Source organism: Dryobates pubescens, chromosome 23, assembly GCF_014839835.1.
Source record: "Dryobates pubescens isolate bDryPub1 chromosome 23, bDryPub1.pri, whole genome shotgun sequence".
In the NCBI taxonomy this organism is placed as follows: Eukaryota; Metazoa; Chordata; class Aves; order Piciformes; family Picidae; genus Dryobates; species Dryobates pubescens.
This window is the reverse complement of record NC_071634.1, coordinates 9,180,212-9,202,598: the sequence shown is the minus strand read 5'-3', so window position 1 is coordinate 9,202,598 and position 22,387 is coordinate 9,180,212. Positions and strand designations below refer to the sequence as shown.

General features: G+C 48.0%; 1 protein-coding gene across 1 annotated transcript in view; it reads right to left on the bottom strand.

The window, feature by feature from the left end:
- Nucleotides 1-22,387, bottom strand: part of FAM53A (family with sequence similarity 53 member A) — a 51,765-nt gene that overhangs the window by 21,634 nt on the left and 7,744 nt on the right. Inside the window, exons 2-4 of the mRNA XM_054172269.1 lie at nucleotides 11,252-11,500; nucleotides 7,771-7,825; nucleotides 4,302-5,101 (exon numbers count right to left, since the gene is read on the bottom strand). Coding sequence (XP_054028244.1) covers nucleotides 4,302-5,101; nucleotides 7,771-7,825; nucleotides 11,252-11,329 — 933 coding nt within the window. The 5' untranslated portion in view covers nucleotides 11,330-11,500. The remainder of the gene's footprint in view (nucleotides 1-4,301; nucleotides 5,102-7,770; nucleotides 7,826-11,251; nucleotides 11,501-22,387) is intronic.

Sequence of the window (22,387 nt, the reverse complement as noted above, 5' to 3'; positions counted from 1 at the left end):
AACCACACTACCTGGCAGATTGCTCAGCTTGGAAGAAACCAATTTAGCCTCCAACCCTAGTCAAAACACTTGAAGTTTACTGGACAACCACCATCCAGAGAGAGGTGTGAAGAGCTCAAGATCACCTGTGCTGTGTCACCCCTGACAGGGGCTGGGATTGCCACTGGTGTTTGCTCAAAGTCTCTCCCTCTCATACATTCATTACACAAGGAGCAGAATAGAGTAGAATTAACCAGGTTGGAAAAGACCTTTGAGATCAAGTCCAACCTATCACCCAACACCTTCTAATCAACTAAACCATGGCACCAAGCACCCCATACAGTCTCTTCCTAAACACCTCCAGGGATGGTGACTCCACCACCTCCCTGGGCAGCACATTCCAATGGCTAACAACTCTCTCTGGGAAGAACTTTCTCCTCACCTCCAGCCTAAACTTCCCCTGGCACAGCTTGAGACTGTGTCCTCTTGTTCTGGTGCTGGTTGCCTGGGAGAAGAGACCAACCCCCACCTGGCTACAACCTCCCTTCAGGTAGCTGTAGAGGGCACTAAGGTCTCCCCTGAGCCTCCTCTTCTCCAGGCTAAGCAACCCCAGCTCCCTCAGCCTCTCCTCATAGGGCTTGTGCTCCAATCCCCTCCCCAGCTTTGTTCTCTGGACGTGTTCCAGCAAGTCAACATCTTCAGAAACTGTTCCAGCCCTCCACATACCTGTTCCCCTCCAAAGAGGTGCTCTTCCCTTCTAGAGAAGGCCTGGCTGGCTGAAGCTGTGAGCCACCTGGTCTAGTGGAAGGTGTCCCTTCCAATGTCAGGCAGGTTGGAACTAGATGATCTTGAAGGTCCCTGCCAACCAAAGCATTCTATGAGCTCTAACTTAACTGGCAATGAATAAATTTAAGAGCTTGGCCATACTCTAGCAGCTCAGAGCTCACTTGCATTTCATTACTCAAAATCCTGTAGTTTATGCTCACTGCTGAAGCTCAGAAAAGCCACAAATTGCTTATTTTATCCACAGCCATCCAGACATTTGTCCTCCATGTCATAAGGCTGCCCTTCAACCACCAACACACCTTGGAAATCACAGAATGGGCTGGGTTAGGAGAGACCTTAAAGATCATCCAACTGCTGAAGTCTCTGGCCTCTAGCATGCAGCAGTACATTGCATAGGCCAACAGCAGAAAAGCTTTCCATGAGATCATAGAATAACTGAATGCTTTGGGTTGGAAGGGACCTTTGAGTGCTTTAGACTGCTTTCAGACCATTCAGAAAGAAAAATCAATCAAGGTGCTTGGAGAAGGTGATGATGAACACAAGCTTACTAAAAGTAAACTGTTGTGGGCTACTGTGGAGGTCCAAGATTAAGGGTTAAAGTCTAGATTATTCACAGGAAACAGACCTATCAGTAGTTGTTAATTTGAGCCACTGAAGCCCCCAGGATGCACCCAGGCTGAAGCCAGGCCATCATGCTGGAGGAAGTATCAGGTTGCACATCCATTGTTCCTGCATGCCTCAGAGCAGCTGGCAGGCAGGGTGCCAGGCTACAGGGTCTGGCCTGACCCGGGGTGGCACTTGGGATCATTCTTAGCACCAAGAAAATCTGCTAGCATAAAATCCAGATGGCTTCAAAGCATTTCTAAGGAGGCAGAAGCAACTTATGCTAGGAAATCACAACTCCAGTCCCCAGATTCCTTCACTGTTTGGAGAGCCTTAGAACTTTCACTGTGTTCTTACCCAAAGGAAGAGACCCCACAGCACTGAGGAGGTAAAACCACTCCTCTCTTATATAAAAGCAGCTACTCTGCATTAACTATTCCAAACCAGACCAATGCCCACTTCAGAGACCACGTTGAAAGAAGCTCCACACAAAGATGGTTTCTTCCTTCCCCCCCACCTCCATGCCCCAGCACTGGGGGAGGAGTAGCACAAGAATGTTAAACACCGGAAAGGCTTCAAAACTGCAGCAGTGCTGTTTGATTGGAAACAGAATGAAATCTGTCACAGGAGAACTTGCTCACACACTGCACAACATGTGCAACCTCTCGGCTGCTCTTTGCTTGGTGCACCTCAGGACTGACTGATGGAATTCGTGGCACAGCAGCACATGTGAAAGCTCAACAGTTTCCTCAGCTTCTCAGTAAAGAAACCTTTGTACCCTCCTGCCACAGGCACCAGTCTAAATGTCACCTTCACTCAGTGGCAACCAAGTGACAGATGTCTTCAGACTGGGTTGAAATGGACCTTCAAGATCACCCAGTTCCAACCCCCCTGCCATGGGCAGGGACACCTTCCACTAGCCCAGCTTGGCTCAAGGTCTCATCCAGCCTGGCTGTGAACACCTCCAGGGAGGGAGCATCCACAGCCTCTCTGGGCAACCTGTTCTAGTGTCTCACCAACCCTCACTATTAAGAACTTCTTCCTCACATCCAATGCCAATCTTCCCTCTTCCAGCTCAAAGCCATTCCCTTCTGCAGTATTAGCTCACAACGTTCTGCACAGCAGCAATCTCATGTAAACCTAGAGAGAAACACTGAAGGCCACAGTATCAGTTTCAAAGCACATATCTGGCAAGGTCTGGGGCATGGGGAGCAGGTAGAGTAGGAAGAAATGGAAGAGTTCTTACACTGTCATGGGGAAGCAAGCTGTCAGCATAAGAAAACCTCCACAGCTTTTGAAAACTTCATTCCATTTGATTTTCTTTTTTACTTCAAATGTCTTCAGCACTTCCTTGGTTTTCCAACAGATGTTTTCACTAAAGTGCAGCATGTTTGGAAACCAGAGATGCATTTCCAAGCTACACTTTGTGCCTTTGATTAGACACACAGTAGTGTCTTTAGAGTCTACTGAAATAGCTGGAAAACTCACCCCCCCCCAATCAGGCCTTGACACTGCAGAATGAACTTTGCATAGACTGCTCAGCTTATCACAAACCCCAGCATTTCAAAACAGGTCTCAGAGGGGGAAAAAAGAGCAATCAAGACTGGCTGAGTATTAGTCCCATGTACCCTTCAAATGAGCAGAAAAATCTACATGGCCCAAAGCCCTTCCAACAACACCCAAAGTCCTTCCACCAAGGCCCCAAAGCCTTCCTACAGACAAGAGCTAGAGCAAGTTTGCTCCATACATGTGGATTATTTAGGTGTAGCATCTGATCAACTCTAAATGTTCAGCAGCTCTGTCTCACTTCTTGAACCTCAATAACACAAAAAGCAAGTCCAGAAAAAAAAACCAGAAAGAGCAGCAGCTTTTACATTGTATGTTCAGTTTAAATCAAGAAACCTGCCCACAGGGGCAGCTGAAAGGCAAACCCTCTAATATTGCTGGAGTAGATTAGCAAACTAATCTGAGCAGCGATTAACACAGAAACAGGCAAGAGCTGATTAGCTAACCAGTAAACTTGCTTCTTAACCCAAACTCAGTGCCTAGTCACACCTAGAACTTGGTAACCAGCCTTGTCAGAAGCCTACAGACCATCCCAGATGGCTTACCAACCACCCACCCACCCCACAGCTTCACAGTACCCACCTATTTCTCAAGGAGAAAGTGCTTCCAGCTGCAAGTTGTCTCATAAAGGTACAAGAGAAGGACAGATGCCATCATACAGACCTTTAGTCAAGCAGACAGACTAAAGGGAACCACTGTGTGAAAAGTCACAGAACATCCCACAGCTCAACTCAGCTCCATTCTACCTAGGGAGAAGAGACCAAGCCCCACCTGGCTCCAACCTCCTTTCAGGAAGTTGTAGAGAGCAATGAGGTCTCCCCTCCGCCTCTTTCTCCAGACTAAACAACCCCAGCTGCCTCAGCTGCTCCTCACCAGCCCTGCTCTCCAGGCCCTACCCCAGCTTCACTGCCCTTCTCTGGACCTGCTCCAGCACCATAATGTCCTTGGAGTGAGGGGTCCCCAAAACTGAACCCAGTCCTCAAGGTGTGGCCTCACCAGTGCTGAGCACAGAGGGGACAATCCTTGTCCTGCTCCTGCCGGCCACATCATTGCTGATCCAGGCCAGGATGCTTGGTGGCCTTCTTGGCCACCTAGGCACACACTGGCTTACGTTTGGCTGCTGTCAACCAGCACCCCCAGGTCTTTCTGCCAGGCAGTTTCCAGCCACTCCGCCCCAAGCCCAGTGCCTTGGTGGGGTGGTTGCGACCCAGGCATCGTTAAACCCCGCTCCGTGCGAGGCCGCGACGCGCACTGGCGCAAGGAGAGGAGAAGCTCCCAGCTCCAGAGGAGCAGCTGGCTGTCTCTGCAGGGTCAGGAGCTCTCTCTGCAAGGGCTCCCTTCCCAGACCGAGGAAAGCAAAATCTCACCCGTGTCATTTTAAAAAAGTCCAAGGAGGGCCTGTTCCACCGCACGTCCTCCTCCCGCCGGCGCTTTAGCCGGCTCTTCTTCTCGTTGAGCACGCAGGGCTGGGAGCGGCACCGCAGCAGCCCCTGCCGCCGGCTCAGCTCGGGCGTGGAGGTGGGAGTGCTGCTGGCTGAAGGCAAGAGGTTCCCGGTCTCCGTGATGTGCTCCTGGGACAGGGAGAGGCGGCGCCTCGGGTTAAAGTCACAAGGGCCTCCAGAGTTCCAGCGGGTGCTGGAGCTGGTGCTGCCCTCGCTGCTGTCCACGAAGCCGCTGCTGGCGGAGGAAGGCCTGGGGACCGGCGAGGTGTTGAAGCTGGTGACGGTGAAGACGTTGTTGAGCGAGAGGATGTTCTGCGGCAGGCTGATGCTTGTGCTTCTCTGCAGGGTGGCGCTGCCGTGGCTGTTGCAGCGCTGCAGGGTGGCGCTGCCGCCGCTGTTGCAGCGCCTCTTTGACACGGGAGTCCAGACCTTGGAGCTGCCGGGCTTCCATGGGGAGCGGCAGCGGGCCAGCTCGTCGGGCTCCGACAGGGACCTGCAGTGACGTTTGGTCGGAGGGGCCAAGGGCTGGCCCGAGTTCTCGTTCAGGTTGAGTTCGCTTATCCATCCCGACACCATCGAGGCGCTGGAAGGGTCCTGCTGCCACTGCAGAGCGCCATTGCTGGCCGTGCCGGTGCTGAACGAGCACACCGGGAAAGGGTAGGCTGAACTCCTTGTGTCGGTCTGGATTGGGCAACCCCCATTTAAAGCTTTCCAAGGACTCTCTTCTGAAAACACAAGAAAGATGCAGGTGAGAGGTGGAAAGGAAAGAGACCGTTTGTTTTATACCTAGCTCGATGTAAAGCCACTTATCCATTGCTGTCTACAACTACCTGAAGGGAGGTTGTAGCCAGGAGGGGGTTGGTCTCTTCTCCCAGGCAATCAGCACCAGAACAAGAGGACACAGTCTCAAGCTGCACCAGGGGAGGTTTAGACACAAGGTGAGGAGAAAGTTCTTCCCAGAGAGAGTTGTTAGCCATTGGAATGTGCTGCCCAGGGAGGTGGTGGAGTCACCATCCCTGGAGGTGTTCAAGAGGGAACTGGACGTGGCACTTGGTGCTATGGTTTAGTAGTCATGAGGTGTTGGGTGACAGGTTGGACTTGATGATCCTTGAGGTCTTTTCCAACCTTATTGATTCTATGATTGCCTGGAAGGATGAGCCACAAATGCCCAGCTTCATCAAAATCCCCCATTCATTCAGAGGTAGGAAATTCCCAAACCATGAAGCTATAATATTTCAGGAGCCAATCCAGGCATTTCCAGTACCTTGTTAACATTTCCTCCTCTACAGAGAAAGGGTTTTAGTGAGCAGCAGGGCCAGCTTCCTTACCTGCTTCCTAGCACACACGACACTGAAAAGCTGTAACAGGGACAACCAAATTGGATTAGCCAATCATGCCAGAACCCACCAGGGAATTTATTTCTTTCTATTTGAAATAAAGAGCAGGATAATCTCTGCTGTCCTTCATTTGGCTGTTTTACTAACACCTTACTAAAGAAATGTTACAAAGAGTTCATGTTCTGTGGTGTGAAAAAGGGGACTGGAAATTACAAGCAGTGTAAAGCAAAATCAGGCTGCAGGTTATTACTTCTTTTTTTTTCCCCCCTCCAAGGGCAGGGAAAAAAAAAAAAACCCAACCCACTAAAAATCTGAATTCAACACAAAAACTATCCCTGAAGAACCTGCTGCAAGCCTTGCTGTGAATACAGTGCCCAACTTCCCAGCTGAAGTGGCAGAGCTGGGTTAAAAGCAGGCTGCCAGCGAAGCCCCTCGCTCTTTTGTGAAGCCTTTCTTTGAGAACATTCTGCACATTTTACAGCTGTTCCTCCACATTATACAATGAAGTGTAAGAAGAGCTACAGCACTTTGGATGTGCAAATTGAAAAGCAGCAAAGGAAAGAGAAGTGGGGGGGGGGAGAAAACACACCCACCCCGTTGGCCAGTTAACAGTGCTTCATGCTTGGTTAGAAAATTTGCTAATTTAAACCAATTAGCCAACTAAGTTGCACTGATCCCAGCTTTAAAGAAAGAGCATTTCAAGTTTTTCCCCCCACTCTGCATATTAAGCACCTAGCTACGGCCCAACCATTAAATACTCGATGGTTCCTCTGGCTAAACTCAGTTTTGGAGCGCTCAACAGATAAAGAAGATTTTTTTTGCTGAGCAGCTTTCAAAGCTGCAAACCCAAATAGTTGTGCGTGTTCCATGCCCCAAGTATGTCGTGGATTATCCTGTTTATTTGGATCTTATTTAAAGAACACCCTATTGTCTCAAAATCATTTAGCTGTGCAGACAGCTGGCCTATTCAAACAACATGTTTTATTAGAATTCCTCTGTCCTTCCTCCTCCATTCTTTCAGATGGGTACAGCCACATACTGTGCCTTGCCTTAAGCATGTAAGCTCTTCAAGGCAGAGACCATCCATAATTCAATGCAAGTAAAACAGCCAACACAATGGGATCCAGATAATGTTTGAAACTCCTAACGTCGACTGAAGGACAATTTCCTAGCTTGGGCTGCCCTGATTTAAAACAGTAAAAAAAAGGCCTTTAGGAAGCTTTCTCCCAGGCTGGGAGGTTGGTTTGAAAAGTCTGTTAAATAAAAAAGCCCAAGAGCTGGCTGTGCTTTCGTTGTTGACATGGCAATGGTATTTAAGATAAAATAGTGTTTCCCTTTTGAAACCTCCCATAAACCGAGATTCACACTCAGAGGGAATCCCACTGAGCAAAGACAAATCCTCCATGCTTAAAAAACAACCCCACAGAACATGCAAAATCTGAAGTCCATCCTTTAATCAGGCAGCAACTCACTGGCATGTGTAGGTCTTTTTGGATAGGTAACTTACTCTCATTCCAGTGAGACCAAGGAGAGGGAAAAGCAAACCAAACAGCAAAAAAAAATCATCATCACTTATCACTAACTGGGATTTGGTTGGTTTGGGCTTGCTTTTTTTGACAGAATTTACTCATTCCAGTAGGATCAAGAAGAGGGAAAAGCAAACCAAACTCGTTTGAAGGCACTGGACTTCAGCTCATGGTTTACACGGTGCTGAGTGTTTCATGGGGCAAAACTCTTAAGGCGTGTAAAGACGCGAGAGCTTTCTGCCAGCTGAGGAACCCGAGGAGATAGACGTGCAGCATGGAAACCAGCATCGCTCTGCTCCTGTACACCGCAGATACTGAACCGCAAAAGTGTTACAAGGGCTTTTACTATGCAAAGCAGATCACAAGCACAAAACTAACAACCAGCTATTCCCAGTATTGTTCAAAGAACAGCTTAAAGCAGCAGGCTCTACAGCAGCATGCTCCATCCCCCTCACCTTATTTACAAAAGAAAGGCTGCTTGCTATAGCAATTACCTCAGTCAAACACAGCTCAGGCTGCTGCAGAACTTACCGTTGATTTCGAAAGGGAACAAGCTGCCACTTTTGTTCAGCTTCTCAGATGAGTACTGAAATTAATCAGAAAGAAAAAGAAGTTTTAACCGTGTGAAAGAGCACACACCCCAAGGAACCTGCAGGCGGGTCGCAGCTTCCCTGCGTGCGCACTCAAAACGGCTTTAGGACAGAGGTTTGCTGGGGGTTTTGAAATTCCTTAACAGCTCGTCCTTCTAACCGTCTTTCTGGCATCTTAATTGTGAGGCTTTTCTGATCTATGGCGAAGTACCAAACAGTTTCGAGAGCTGCAGCACTACCCCATGTGAATAAACTGCCAGAATTAAGAGTGAGAATTCACCCCGCTGAAAAAAAATAATCTTTGCTCCAGTTCTCATTCCAGCGGAGAGGAAATTACAGCCTGACAATTGGGTGGCCGTTTTCAACTTGAAAAGGCAAAATGACTGCATCTTAAGCACAGAGACGGGAATGTCTTCTCTAAAGGTGGAACTAGATGATCTTAAGCACAGAGACGGGAATGTCTTCTCTAAAGGTGGAACTAGATGATCTTTAAGGACCCTCCCAACCCAAACCATTCTAGGCTTCTGTGAAATGAAATACACAAACTCCTAAGGGTCTCCAGAGTGACCACTGCCCAAATCAGGCTTTGCTAGCAAGCATTTTACATTTTCTTCGGTTCAGTGCAGCAAAAAGTTTTCTTGTTTCTTAAAGAGCCACTAAAACCAATCATTCCTACCCAAAAATCACCTTTTGCAGACTGGCAGTTTGGGAAATGACAGTGAGAGGAGGGAACCACCACCAATAAACAACATAAAAGCCATGCTTAAAGCAAGGTTTGTGTGGAAAAGGGCTTCAGAATTCACGATGAAGCTTTGCCAGGAGCAGCTGCACAGCGAGACAAGTTTGTGTGCAGAGTGCTTTCCATTTTCTTAACTCATGTTACCTCCAAAATATCACCACAAAGGCCTTCCTACATGGGATGTGTTTTTCAGGCAAAGCACAGAGCTTGCTAAAGAGGAGTCATGAATGGCTGAAGGCTCCATCAGAGCCCAAGAAGGGTTCTTCATTCTCCCATCACCACCAGGGTGGAGAGGAAGGTTGCTTTAGAAGAGAGCAGCACCCTTGATGTGAAGGCTGCTCTGTGTCCAGGCAGAGCAGACAGCGCTGTACACACACACACACACTTCCTTCCTAGAGACAAAGTCAATTTTTAAACAAACATCCTTGGGCTACAAAGCTTTTCTTTCCTGCTGTATAGCAACAGAGGGGGTGCTGCTGACAACTTCATATCCTTCAGCTCCACAGACAAGACACAAATGCTAAGGCAGCGTAACATTCCCTTGGTGCTACTGTTTTAGAGGTAGGAAACAATGGAATTGATGAAAGGACAGGATTTTAGTCAACAGATGGTTGGTCCACATCTGCATGAGACCAATCACTTGGTTTTCACTTTACATTTGTATCTGCAGCAGCATTTATAGCTTCCTTTTACTGAAAGCTACTTTGAGTAAGCAGCTGAACCCCACGTCTGAACCTCCATCAGCTTTGCAATGAATCACTCACACTATCAGAAGTCTACAACCTGACAGCAGGAGCAGCAGTCACTGCTTCTGGCTGCTTTTTACAACTGCTGCTGCCAGTTACAGAAATACAGAATCACAGAGTTGTTTGGGTGGGAAAAGCCCTCTGAGTCCAACCATCAACCCAACACCACCATGGCCACTAAATCATGTCCCAAAGGGGGACGTTGAGAAAGTAGGATCACAGACACCATCTGGCTACAGTGCTCTGTAACAGACAGCAACCCTGTCCCTCAGAGCCTTCTGATCAGCTCCTGGTGAAGTCAGTGCTCAGAGCTCCATGACCAAGAAGACACAATACACACAGCAACTACTTAACATGATTGTGGATCAACAACCATGTAGGATACAGAAGGCTAATTCTTTGGAGATTCAGACCAAAACCATGGCTAAGAATGCCACAAGTGACATCATATGAAGGAAAGGGGCAGGAAGCTGCAGTGTTTCCAGCAAAAGCTCAAGGCACTGAAATAAGAGGGAGAAGTAGTCAAGGATCTCCTTTATGATACACACTTGACTTCCTATCTCACTACAACCACTTGGAAACACTATCTGGTGCTGTATTTTAATGATGTCTGGAAGTCCAAGCTTAAGTAGACTATCAGGCTGTAAATTGTTTATAGAGAAGGGAGGATCTTTTTATCCACCCAGCACATGACAGAAGTCCCTCCAGATATGATTAACAGGGCACTGAACCAGTTTATCAGCTTTCCTGGGGTGGCTATGCCCTACCCTCCCCCACTCATCCCCTTTGTGTTAGGATCCACCTGAAGCTTCCTGGATGAAGAGGGTTTTCTGTTTTATCACCCTCAAGGAGTGATTGCAGTCATGAAGAACCTTGACAGGGCAGTCTGCCTCCCTCTGCCACAAGGAAGTGTTCCTTACAGTAAGGCCAAGTTATTCAACATGGCAATTTTCCTGAAGTGCAAACTCAAGAGGTCATGCCACATCCATCTTCTGCTTTTAGAAGAGATGTTTAAAAATCCCCACTGAGATCCAGTGCCTCTGGAGAACTTCCTGGGGTCAGAAAAGCCCATTTAAGATAGAGACACAAAGTAAAACAAACAAGCTTCACCTAAGAGTCTTGCTTCATGCAAGAAAGTGGGTCTGTGTTGAAATGCTTCTTCAAAAGCAGAACCTCTTCATGTGCATTGGGAAATGGGGGGGGGGGGGGGGTTCAGCCTGGAGAAGAGAAGCCTGAGGGGAGGCCTCATCAGTCTCTACAACTCCCTGAAAGGAGGCTGAAGTGAGGTGGGGTTGGTCTCTTCACTAATAAGAAGTGACAAGATGAGAAGAAACAGCCTCAAGCTGCACCAGGGCAGGTTTACAGTTGGATATTAGAAGATACTTCCCTACCTAGGGAGGTGGTTGAATCCCTGTCTCTGGAGGTGTTTCAAAGAGGTACTGGGGGCCATGGTTTAGCACCAGCCTTGGGAGAGTTAGAGAATGGTTGTACAAGATGATCTTAAAGCACTTTTCCAACCCAAGTGATTCTCTGATTCTGTCCTACAGGGAAGATGGACACCATACTGATCCTTACACTTCCTGAGGTCACCACATCAACAACTTCATCACATTTCTCTCCTCAGCCTCCTTTCCTTTAGACTAAACCACCCCAGTTCTCCCAGCTGCTTCCCACCAGACCTGTCCTCCAGACCCTTCACCAGCTTCACTTATTCCTCTGGACCTACTCCAGCACTAAAATGCCTGCCTTGTAAAGGCTAAGAACTGAAACTTCAGTGTGTGGTGCTCTGTGTCCTTGCTACAATTCTCACCCATTTCCCAGCCCAGTCTTGACCAGCTGACTCCTGGCTGATCTACCTTCCTGAACTTGTGCAGCTTGCAGTCACCTCTCTCCCTGGCACCCCACTGTTATTAAATGGTATGCTGGCAGATCCTTACCAGATTGATATTGTAGGTTTTACAGGTCAGATCATCCAAGCTCTGGTTCTGCAGCTTTTCTGTTATTAGTGTTACCATGGTAGTTGCTCCTTTTCCACTGCTCACACAGAAGTGTTGGAGGTGCTTCAGTCTTCAGTTTCAGTACTCATGAGCCATTTTTTCTGGTTTGGCTTCAAGTCTTGAGATTTATGCTTCCATCTTATTGCCAAGGTTTATTCCCAATGCTGTCAGTGTATCATGTCTGGTTTTCTGTAAGATTGGGACAGAAAACAGGGGAAAAAAAAGTCAGGCAAGTTCTTATGTAGCTCACAATTAGTATTGCAGTAACAGCAGTAGTGTTTGGCCCAGTCATTCATGCAGGTAGAGCACTCTGACCATTGCCACTGCCTCCTGTTGCAGACTCAGATTCACAGAGTGGTTTGGGTTGGAAAGGAACTTCAAGACCATGCTGTTCAACCCCCTTGCTCAAGACCTCACCCAACTTGGTTGTGAACACCTCCAGGGAGGGGGCATCCACAACCTCCCTGGGCAACCTCTTCCAGTGTCTCCCCAGCCTGTCAAGAACTTCTTCCTCATCTTCAGTTTAAGCCTCCCCTCCACATCTCCATTCATGGAAGAACACTCCTGTTGAGATCTCATGGATTGCAGGAGGGAGATGGGACTCAAACAGTAAAAATCAGGATATTATTTGGCTGTTTCCTGTTGATGAACTGATTCTACCTTGGATGGTTATCCAGGGCAGAAGACTGAAGCTTTCCCTCATCTCAACTCCTACAGAAGTCTTTGCCAGGTAAACGTAATACTGTATTGCCATGCACCGGTACAGAAAGGGAGGCTACCAAGAAGGTGGAAACTCTTTACAAGGAGTCCCATGGAAAAGACAAGTGGTGATGAGAACAAGTTCCTGCTAGGGAGCTTCCCATTGGACTCCAGAGAGAATGGCTCCCCACAAGAACAGCTGGGCATTGGAATCATCTTCCAAAGGAAGCAGTGGAATCCCCTCCACGGGATGGTTTCAAGACTCGGTTTGACAGGGTGCTGGGCCAGCTCATTTCAACTACACCATCACCTTGAAAGGTCGGAGTAGATGATCTTGGGGTGGCCTCCAACCTGGCATTTGGTGAAACCAGACCAGCACATGAAGCATGCAGGCCCCCACCACACTGCCCTGTCCAATACCATTTGCAGCCATTCTACCACACTGCTCCATCACTAAACCCTTCTTAACAAGCAGAGTGGAGCAGGGAGTTAACTCAAATGCTGCATCCACTTCCCAAACCCTCAGCTACTTCTAATAGATCCTGTGTGCTTTTTGCTGTTTTAAAGCTTCTATAATTGCTACCTGTCAGCAAACACCCCATCTGCAATGTGTAAGCAGGCCAGATTACCACACACCTAAAAGCATCACTGACAAAAGCTGAGATATCTTTATCCTGGGAGCAGTCAGCTAAATCCAAAGCTTCAGGTTCACCAGCTGCCTCTCTCCATCCTAAACATCCTCTACAGAATCTCTTCTCCTCCCTCTCCTCCCACAGCATCACCAACCCTTTAGCTGCTGCAGGATCATTCCTGTCTCCCACCAGTCTTTATTAGTTGGTTACTCTTATCCCAGCAAACAGACCTCTGTGCTTTCCTCAACTCCACCTCACTCTTTCACTTCTCAAGAACCAGAACAAAACCACAGGACTTCAGCTTCTTCATTTTCCTCCTTCTACCATCAAGTCTTTCAGGGTTACCACAGTTCTTGCAAGTTCACTTCCAGTTTTCAAACCCAAGCCTACAATAGCTTTCATTCTCATTTCTTCACAGCACCTTCAGCCAACTCCCTTCCCATAATCAGAGAGTTGCTTTGGTTGCAAAAGACCTCTAAGACCATCCAGTCCAACCATCAACCCAACAGCACTGTGGCCACTAAACCATGCCAGCAGGTGCCACATGCAGAGGTTTCTTGAACACCTCCAGGGATGGTGACTCCACAACCTCACTGGGCTCCTGCACCCTCACACTAAAGTAGTTTTCCCTCATGTTGAGGTGGAACATCCTGTGTTCCAGTTTGTGTGTGCCCCTTGTCCTATCACACCATTGAAGAGCCTGGCCCCTTCTTCTTGCCCTCAACCCTTCAGATACAAGTATCAGTAAGATTCCCCTCTCAGGCTATTCTTCTCTAGACTAAACAGCCCCGGGTGTCTCAGCCTCTATTCAGACAGATGTTCCTGTCCCATCATCATCCTCATAGCTTTCGTTGGAGACTCCAGTATGTGCCTGTCCCTCTTGAACTGGAGAGCCCAGAACTGGACACAACAGTCCAACTGTGGTCTCACCAGAGCAGGGCAGAGGAGAAAAAGAACCTCCCTTGACCTGCTGAACATGCTCTTCCTACGCTAACCATCAACCACTTCACCTTCACAGCTGTCTGCTGTAAAACTGCTTCCCTTGGTCTGAGAGCTGTCCCATCATGACACTCTGCCCAGTTTTGGCCTCATTCTCAGACCTACTTTTATTTGCTCTAAGATGCTTACAAATGCTCCTCAACCACAAATAACTCTACCCAGAGATGTGAAGATTCCACTGGTCTATTTTTACTGAACATGTCCTATCTTTCAGGAAAGCACCCAGCCACTTGAAGCATTGCTACCACACCTTGTTCTGAACTCACACCAAGTCTAATATCAAAACCACTCAGGGTTGATAAGCTCACCACTAAAAGCTACACACACCCTTTTCAGTGTCAGCATCAGCCAAAGCCAAGTATGGCTCAAGAAATACTCTGCAAGGCTAAGGGCAAGGGTTGGAACAAGGCAATATTCAGTGGCAGGACCAGCCACCACCATGGCAGGACTCATTTGGATTGCAAGGGATCTTCAAGACCATCTAGTTCCAGACCTCCTGCTAGACCAGGCTGCTCCAGGCCCCATCCAACCTGCTTTTGAACACCTTCAGGCTTGGAGCCTCCACAACTGCTCTGGTCAGCTTGTTCCCGAGTCTCTCCACCCTCAGGAGGAAGAATTTCCTCCTAATGTTTCATCTAAATTCAGCTTCTTTCCTGGCACAACTGAACATCATCACAGCCCCTTTTAAACCTGGTGAAGGTTAAACTAGATCTAAACATCCAGAATAGGAATCAGAAATTGCCCACAAAGCCAGAAGGTGCACTGCAACCACCTTCAGGTGTTCAGCACCCTGTGCTTGGCTAATGCTGATCCAGAGCAAGCCACCAGATCAGGCATATGCTGTGGGCATCAGCACTGGCTCTTCTGCACTACAAATCTGTTTCTCCTGGGCAGTCCTTCTTGCTATTTATGAGGCCACCTCCCTGGAGCTGTTCAAGGCCAGGCTGGATGGGGCCTTGAGCCACATGGTCAAGTGGAAGGTGTCCCTGCCCATGACAGGTGAGTTGGAACCAGATGATCTTCAAGGTCCTTTCCAACTCAAACTATTCTGTGAAGAAACATGACCATCACCACACTCCTCCCAGTGGAAGCCAATACAAGTTGCAGTCTGATGTATCTCAGCTGCCATCACAACTGCCAACACATCTTCCTCTCTAGCTCCTTGGCCACCCACCGCAGGATGCCAGCAGAAGGTTGTTCGCTGCCACACCGAGAAAGAGAGCAAGGAATTTGCACAGTTGGATAAAAGCAAAACACTTCCTTTTGTCTGGGGTAAAGGTTGCTTCCCAGCTGGATCAGTTCCCCAGTCTGGTTAGCTATGAACTAGACAAACTCTTGTGTGGGCATGGTGTGGGCCTGTGACACTGCTTTGAGAACTTCCCAGGACACTTGTGTCCAGCAAGTCCGGAAAGAGCAAAAAGCCAGGGAAGAAAGCTGGCTGGCATCAGCCTGTCCCACACTAGAATTGCCAATTAGATGTCCCCTTCTGAGGCATGGTTTGAACATCAGCTGCCCCTATTTTCCTCCTCCAATGCACACTCTTTTGGCTAGTGAAACTTCCCAGCTCAAGATGATCTGAGGTCACCCCTGGAGCCTCACCACCTTAACCCAAAGAGACTGAAGTCCTGGTTCACTCCAGTCAAGCTCTTCATCCTTTACTGGGAATTGTTTCCCTTTCCTCCATGTTCCCAGTTCACACTGGCTGTTACAAGATGAGATTCTTAGCTGTCCCTCCAGCTTCACTAGCCTGCCGTCATTGACACCACCAAGAGTTACTTCCAAGCCTTACAAGCTTCTGGCCCTCAATCCTTCACACAAGGACATTCCTTCCATTACTCCTCTGCAATGGAAAAACCTTGAGTGGTTTTTGTTTGTTTCCCACACCCTGTGGCCTCATTTAATGGACTCACAGACAGGAGGCTGTATGTCCTCTCCCCAAGGCTGGTTGAAGGCAGCCAACTTCCATTTTCAGCCTCTCCTTTTCATGCCCTTTGTGCTCATCAACCTGAACCCCTCCCCAGCTGCTCTGCACTTCAAACCAGGTGGATTTTCAGTAACAGGAACCATTTGACCATGTCAAATGTCAGGGCAATGTAGATCCTGCTGAACCTGCATTTCCTCATCTGCCTCATGGCCTAGATCTTGGCACAAGCAAGTTCTGCCTGCCACTGTGAGTACCTGCCCTGCTGTCTGCACAACCTGCAAGCACACTCCAAAGATACACACCCCTGCTGCCACCAAGCCTCTACAGGCAGCAGCTGAGCCAAGCCACGCAAGTTCAAACACCAAGATCCTCCAAGCCTTGGGGTAGTAACAGGCACCTTTGGGAGCTCCAAGTTGGATGAAGTCCCACAAGACCATCACACCACCATCCTTTACAGAGCCCGAGGAGGTAGAACAATGAGCTATCCAAGATAAACACACACCACAAAAGATGGGAGTCAGCCTTAATCTTAGTAGGATCTCCTCAAGATGGGGGTGTAGAGGTGAGAGGTGATGGGGAAGAAAAGCTGCTTCTGTTGCTGAAAGTTGGGGACTGCTGATAAGGAATAAATGGAAGGCAAAAATGAAACTCCAAATGCAAGCCAAAGCTGACCTGGCTCACAGTTGGAGAATGGGCACCGACGGAGCCAGTCTCACCATTATAGAACAGAATAAACCAGGTTGGAAGAGACCTTCAAGATCATCATGTCCGACCTATCAACTAATCCAACATCACCTAATCAACTAAACCGTGGCACCAAGCACCCCATCAAGTCTCCTCCTGAACACCTCCAGTGATGGTGACTCCACCACCTCCCTGGGCAGCACATTCCAATGGGCAATCACTCTCTCCGTGTAGAACTTCTTCCTAACATCCAGCCTGAACCTCCCCTGGCACAGCTTGAGACTGTGTCCTCTTGTTCTGGTGCTGGTTGCCTGGGAGAAGAGACCAACCCCCACCTGGCTACAACCTCCCTTCAGGTAGTTGTAGAGAGCAAGAAGGTCTCCCCTGAGCCTCCTCTTGTGCAGGCTAAGCAACCCCAGCTCCCTCAGCCTCTCCCCACAGGGCTGTGCTCCAAACCCCTCACCAACTTCATTGCCCTTCTCTGGACACCTTCCAGCAAGTCAACATCCTTTCTAAAGTGAGGGGCCCAGAACTGGACACAGGACTCAAGGTGTGGCCTATCCAATGCAGTGTCCAGGGGCAGAATGACCTCCCTGCTCCTGCTGGCCACACTGCTCCTGATGCAGGCCACTCCCAGGTCTGTAACACGTGGTGAAGTCGGAGAGAGGCTGGTTTCTTGTTCCATCTCTATAGTACTAGTAAAGAGAGGGTTTACTGCTTGAGAACTTTAGCCACAAGTAGTAATGACAATGGGGGGAAGAAAAAAATCTCTGCTGCAATGAAGGGGAGAGAAGAAATGCTCCTGTCACGAATTCTCTCGCTCCTCAGTGACGTCACTGGGGCCCTTTTTTTGGGAAGACTACTAAAAATACAGATCATCCAACCCCCAGTCAATTAAAGGATGTCAGAGGCTCATCCAGTTTGACAACCTACTTTCAAAGAGATGAAGAGTCCTGATGAAGAACATAAAGCCAATTCAACAAAAAAAAAATCATCTCTGCTTGGCTCTAAGAAAGTAAGGCAGCCAGACTCATTTCCAACCCACTCCTCCTCCTCTGCATCCTGCAGGACAAAATGTTCCAGCAACAGCTCAGCTCACTGGGAAAATTTCACACAATCAGAATGGAAGGGGTTAGAAGGGACCTCAAAAGATCATCCAGTTTGACCCCCCCAGCCAGAGCAGGTCACACAGGGGGACTGAGAGATCTTCTAAGTCTCCAGAGAAGGAGACTCCAAAACCCCTCTGGGCAGCCTGCTCCAGGGCTGTTTGGAACACTTGAAGCACTTCTCTGGAAGCTCCATCTTGGATAAAGCAGAAAAGACCCAAGATTTCAGATAACATCCATGTAGGTGCTTCCTCATGAGCACAAGCCCATTTTTTTGCTGCCTACTCCACTAAAATTGTTTAAGGTGTTTAAGCCCAGGCTGGATGAGGCTCTGGCCAGCCTGATCTAGTGTGGGGTGTCTCTGTCCATGGCAGGGGGTTGGAACTAGATGATCCTTGTGGTCCCTTCCAACCCTGACTGATTCTATGTTTCTATGATAGAATTATCCAGTGCAAACACACAAGGTTGTTCTTTCTTTGCTGTTCCTTTATTTCCTGCTCTTCAGAGAGCTACATGGAACCCTTATTACCAACAATCCCATACTTAGCCAGCTCCCAGCAGAAGGATTAGCTGGAGTCAAAATTCCAACTGGGATAAATAGGTCCTTTAAAATATTATATCTGCTTCAGCAAGCCAAAGCAGCTAATCTGGCCTGCAGTACTAACTCCAGATCTACATCTGGTTTGCTACTGGACCCTAGATGAAAGATGTGGGGTGGTGGGGATTTTGTTTTGGCCTCCCAGCACTTTGTGCAGTGCCCAAGAAACCTTTCCAAACTGAAATTTCCACCTCAAATACTGTGTTCCAGTTCTTATGTCCCCAGCATTAAGAAGGACACAGAGCTGTAGGAGTGAGTCCAGAGGAGGACCACAAAGAGGATCCAAAGGCTGGAGCACCTCTGCTGTGAGGATAGGCTGAGGGATCTGGGGTTGTTCAGCATGGAGAAGACGCCAGGCTGCCTTCCAGTACCTGGAGGGATCCTACAGGAAGGCTGGAGAGGGACTTTTCATAAGAGTGTCTAGTAACAGGACAAAGGGGAATGGTCTGAAGCTGAGGGAGAGCAGGATTAGACTGGATCTGAGGAAGAGTTCTTCAGTATGAGGCTGGTGAGACTCTGGAACAGGCTGCCCAGGGAGGTTGTGGATGCCTCCTCACTGAGGGTGTTCAAGACCAGGTTAGATGAGGCCTTGAATGGCCGAGTCTAGTTGAGAGGCATCCCTGCCTATGGTGGGAAGCTTGGAGTAGATGATCTCCAGAGTTTCTTCCAACCTAAGGCATTCTGTGACTCTGTTGAAACTGTTTCACAATTGTCTAGCAAAGCCAACTTAAACAGGAGCTCCTCTCCCTGAAAAGTTCAGCTGTGACAAAATCAGGGAAGGCTCAACACCACTCTCTGCACAGGCTCAAACTCAAATTTGTTAGCTCCATCATCTGCTATTCAGAGTTTCTTTTCAAGACTAAAGAGATTTCTTCAGCTACAGATTCTCTCAGCTTTCTCCACACAAGGCTTTCACAAGCCAGTTTATTAGAAGGAAGCCTCAATCTTATGAGGTGTTGAAGCCTGGATTAAGGCTGTCACAATTCCAGCACAGAACTGCAAACAGGGACAAGAAAAATAGGTTAGAAGGCATTGTGATGGCCACTGAAGTCAAGTTTCTCAGCTATCCCACATGCTCCTGAAGCAGGAACAGCAAGAGCTGAAAAGTGTCTCCCTCTGTTAACATGCAAGACAGGACTAGAGTTCACCATTTTTGAGGTTGAAAAACTAGGATTTGGGTTGTTACTGCCTCCAGAGACAGACAAGAATAAATACGAGGGCTGCTTGCCTCAGTTGCCTCAAATCACTATGGAGCCCAGGATTTCACTGTCTTGACCCTAAAACATCTTAATTCTAACAGCAACTGGTCCCTGAGACAGCTGTGACAAAATAGAAACCATCACTAATATCAGGCTGCATCCTGCACTCCGTTCTACTCCATCTCCCACACTTCAGAGGTGAGTGCTCCGAGTAGGAGGGAGCCAAGCCTCAACCATCACACACAGCCTTTGGAGCCCATCTTAATTAAACCCATTTCAGCAAATCCCTTCAAGTCAAAGGGAACAAGCAGTGCTCAGAGTTTCCCAACTGGAAAACCAGACCTTGTTAAAAGCCTTCTCAGTGAGATGGGAGAAAAGCTGCAAGAAGCAGCAGCGGCAGCACCAGAGAATAACATCCTGGGTTAAGATGGTGGCTTCCAACCTGCAGAACTCACAGCCAGGTCATGTGCTGGAGAAGGTAACACCACTTTGGTGGGCAAGATTTCTCAGTCTTCAGGGGCAGAATTCATCCAACTTCACTGAGAAACACACAAAATAAAGACCTAAAGTGGTTACTAACATTTTTAAAGGCAGATTTTCCTGTTAGATGATGAGCTGCCAGTGAGTCCAACCAGCAACCCACCACCACCATGGCCATTAAACCACATCACAGAATGCCATGTCCACACGTTTCTTCAACACTTCCAGGGATGGTGACTCCACCACCTCCCTGGGCAGCCTCTTCCAATTTCTGACCACTCCTGCAGCAAAGAATTTTTTCCTAGTCTCCAACCTAAAGCTCCCCTGGCACAGTTTCAGGCCATTTCCTCTCCTTCTATCATCTGATACTAGGGAGAACTGATGAAGCCTCACCTCACTGCAACCTCCTTTCAGGGAGATGTAGAGAGCAATGGTGTCTTCCCTCAGCCTCCTCTTCTCCAGATTGAAGTCTCCCAGTTCCCTCAGCTGCTCCTCACTAGATCTGTTCTTTAGACCCTTCACCAACTTTGTTGCCCTCCTCTGGACTTGCTCCAGCCCCTCAATGCCCTTCTTGGCATGAGTGGCCCAAACCTGAAGCCAGTATTTGAGGTGTGGCCTCACCTGTGGCAAGCACACATCCTGCTCCCCAAACACAGAGCTAATAAACTTTCTCCTGTTTGCTTTCAGGTTCATCCTGAAGAGTTTAAAATACAAAGCCCAAGTGGTAGGTTTGGTTTTATGATCCCAGGTGTGACATGTTCTTGATGGAGGCCTCAGGCCAGGTGAAAAGCACTGGAGTTAACCTGCTGCTGCTTGGTATTTCAGGGAACTAATGAGCTCAGTCATCTTCAGCCAGGGAAGTCTTCCTAACCTTAGCTTGAGTACAACTATGGAAATTAAAAACAAGGAACCTATGGCAGGCCAAATATTTTTCAGTAAATAGTACAGCTGGTGAACTGCAGCTCAAGCTAAATTTAGAGCTCAAGTGCTTAGCAGTGTTCTGTAAATATCCATACATCTCAGTGCTTGCAGTCACATGAAATACACTTCCCCCGAGCCTTGCTGTCCTAATTCTTCATTCTACAACTAACATTTCCCTCTCATGACAAAATATTACACCCAATTTAGTGGTGCAAGAGAACTTTCAGTCTTTGGCTCAAAATTCTACCTCTGCAGAAGAGCATTGTGCAGCTGCACTGAACCACAGAATGCATCAAGCTGGAAGGGACTCTCCAAGGCCTTCTTGTCCAACCCCCAAGCAGTCAGCAGGGACGTCTCCAACTAGATCAGGTTGCTTGGTGCTCCATCAAGTTTGACCTTGAAAGTCACCAGGGATGAGGCCTCCATCATATCTCTAGGCAACTGTTCTAACATTTCACCACCCTCACTGTCAAGAGCTTCCTCCAAACGTTCAACCTAAATCTCCCCTCCTCCAGTTTCAAACCATTACCCCTCATCCTACCACCACAAGCCCTTCTACTAGACAGTCCCTCCCCAGCCTTCCTGTAGGTCCCTTTCAGATATTGGAATCCAACTCTAAGGTCTCCTTGGAGCCTTCCCTTTTCCAGGCTAACAACCTCAACACTCTCAGCCTGTCCTCACAGGAGGGGTGCTCCAGCCCTGATGTATGAACGAGGTCCCAGTTGTGCATATCCTTATTTCAGCAGTTTATCACAAATACTCCAAGTGACTTTCAGGGTTTATATGAAAATAAGTAAGAGCTATGCAAGACTAAGGTTCTGTGCAGGCTTGCATACCATGGTTAAAGCCTTCTGCTGTATTATCTGCCTTTTGAGAACATGAAAGTGCTCTGAATAGATAGGAGATAGGGTGCCCAACAGACAACCGGGCTCCCTCTCAAGGCCCAAATGTCTTCTCAATCGTAGCTGACCATCTGTAATTTGCTAGCCAAGGAACTTGAATTCATCTGGCAGGAGACACCACCTCAAAAGATGGCACACTGGAAGGCCTCGAGTTATACAACACCCATCTAGTTACATGAGCCATTAAAAGAAGAGTCCAAGTAGCAAGGAAATGAATCTACGAAAGCTCCTGCGTGGGCAGCGAAGGGGCAGAAGGTGTCAGTCGGTAACCAAGTAAAATGGGCTCCACTCCAATTACTACAGGGAAAATAGCTCAGTTTTATTTGGGCATAAAAATACCAGGTTAAAAAACAGAAGGGGAAGAGCCTTCAGTTTAATCTTCACTGCCTGGGACAGAAATCTAGCAGCTTTAAATGGCAGCAGGTAAGGCAAGTCAAGCACGTAACATCTGCAGACAACAACAGTGCAAAAGAGGACAGAACCATGTGTCCTCCCACTTGGGCAATTCCCTTTACAGATGACTGCATTCTGACAAGATCAGCTTCTGGTAACCAAGTTGAAGGACAAAACAGTAAAGATTTACCTGATAAAGTCAACAGTAAAAGAATGTCCTTTCAGTTCTTCACCTGAAAATTCCCCATCTTTCAAATCAGCTTTCAGGGCTGATAAGATGAGTGCTTTATCTAAGCACACTTTAAAATAAGCCTCTGAAATGACATCTGGCTTCCTGGCAGCTTCACTCATGCAAAGGTTAAGCATACAGGCTGCTGCATAAAGCAAGGACATCTTCCCTGCTGAAGATCTAAAACATCAAACCACCAGGCTGGGGGAAGTCACTGCGCCTAAGCACCTGGACCCACCAAGTACTGAAGTGATAAACAAGCTTCTGACAGCTGCAGCCTTGCTCTGCAGGTGCAAGAGGCATTTACCTC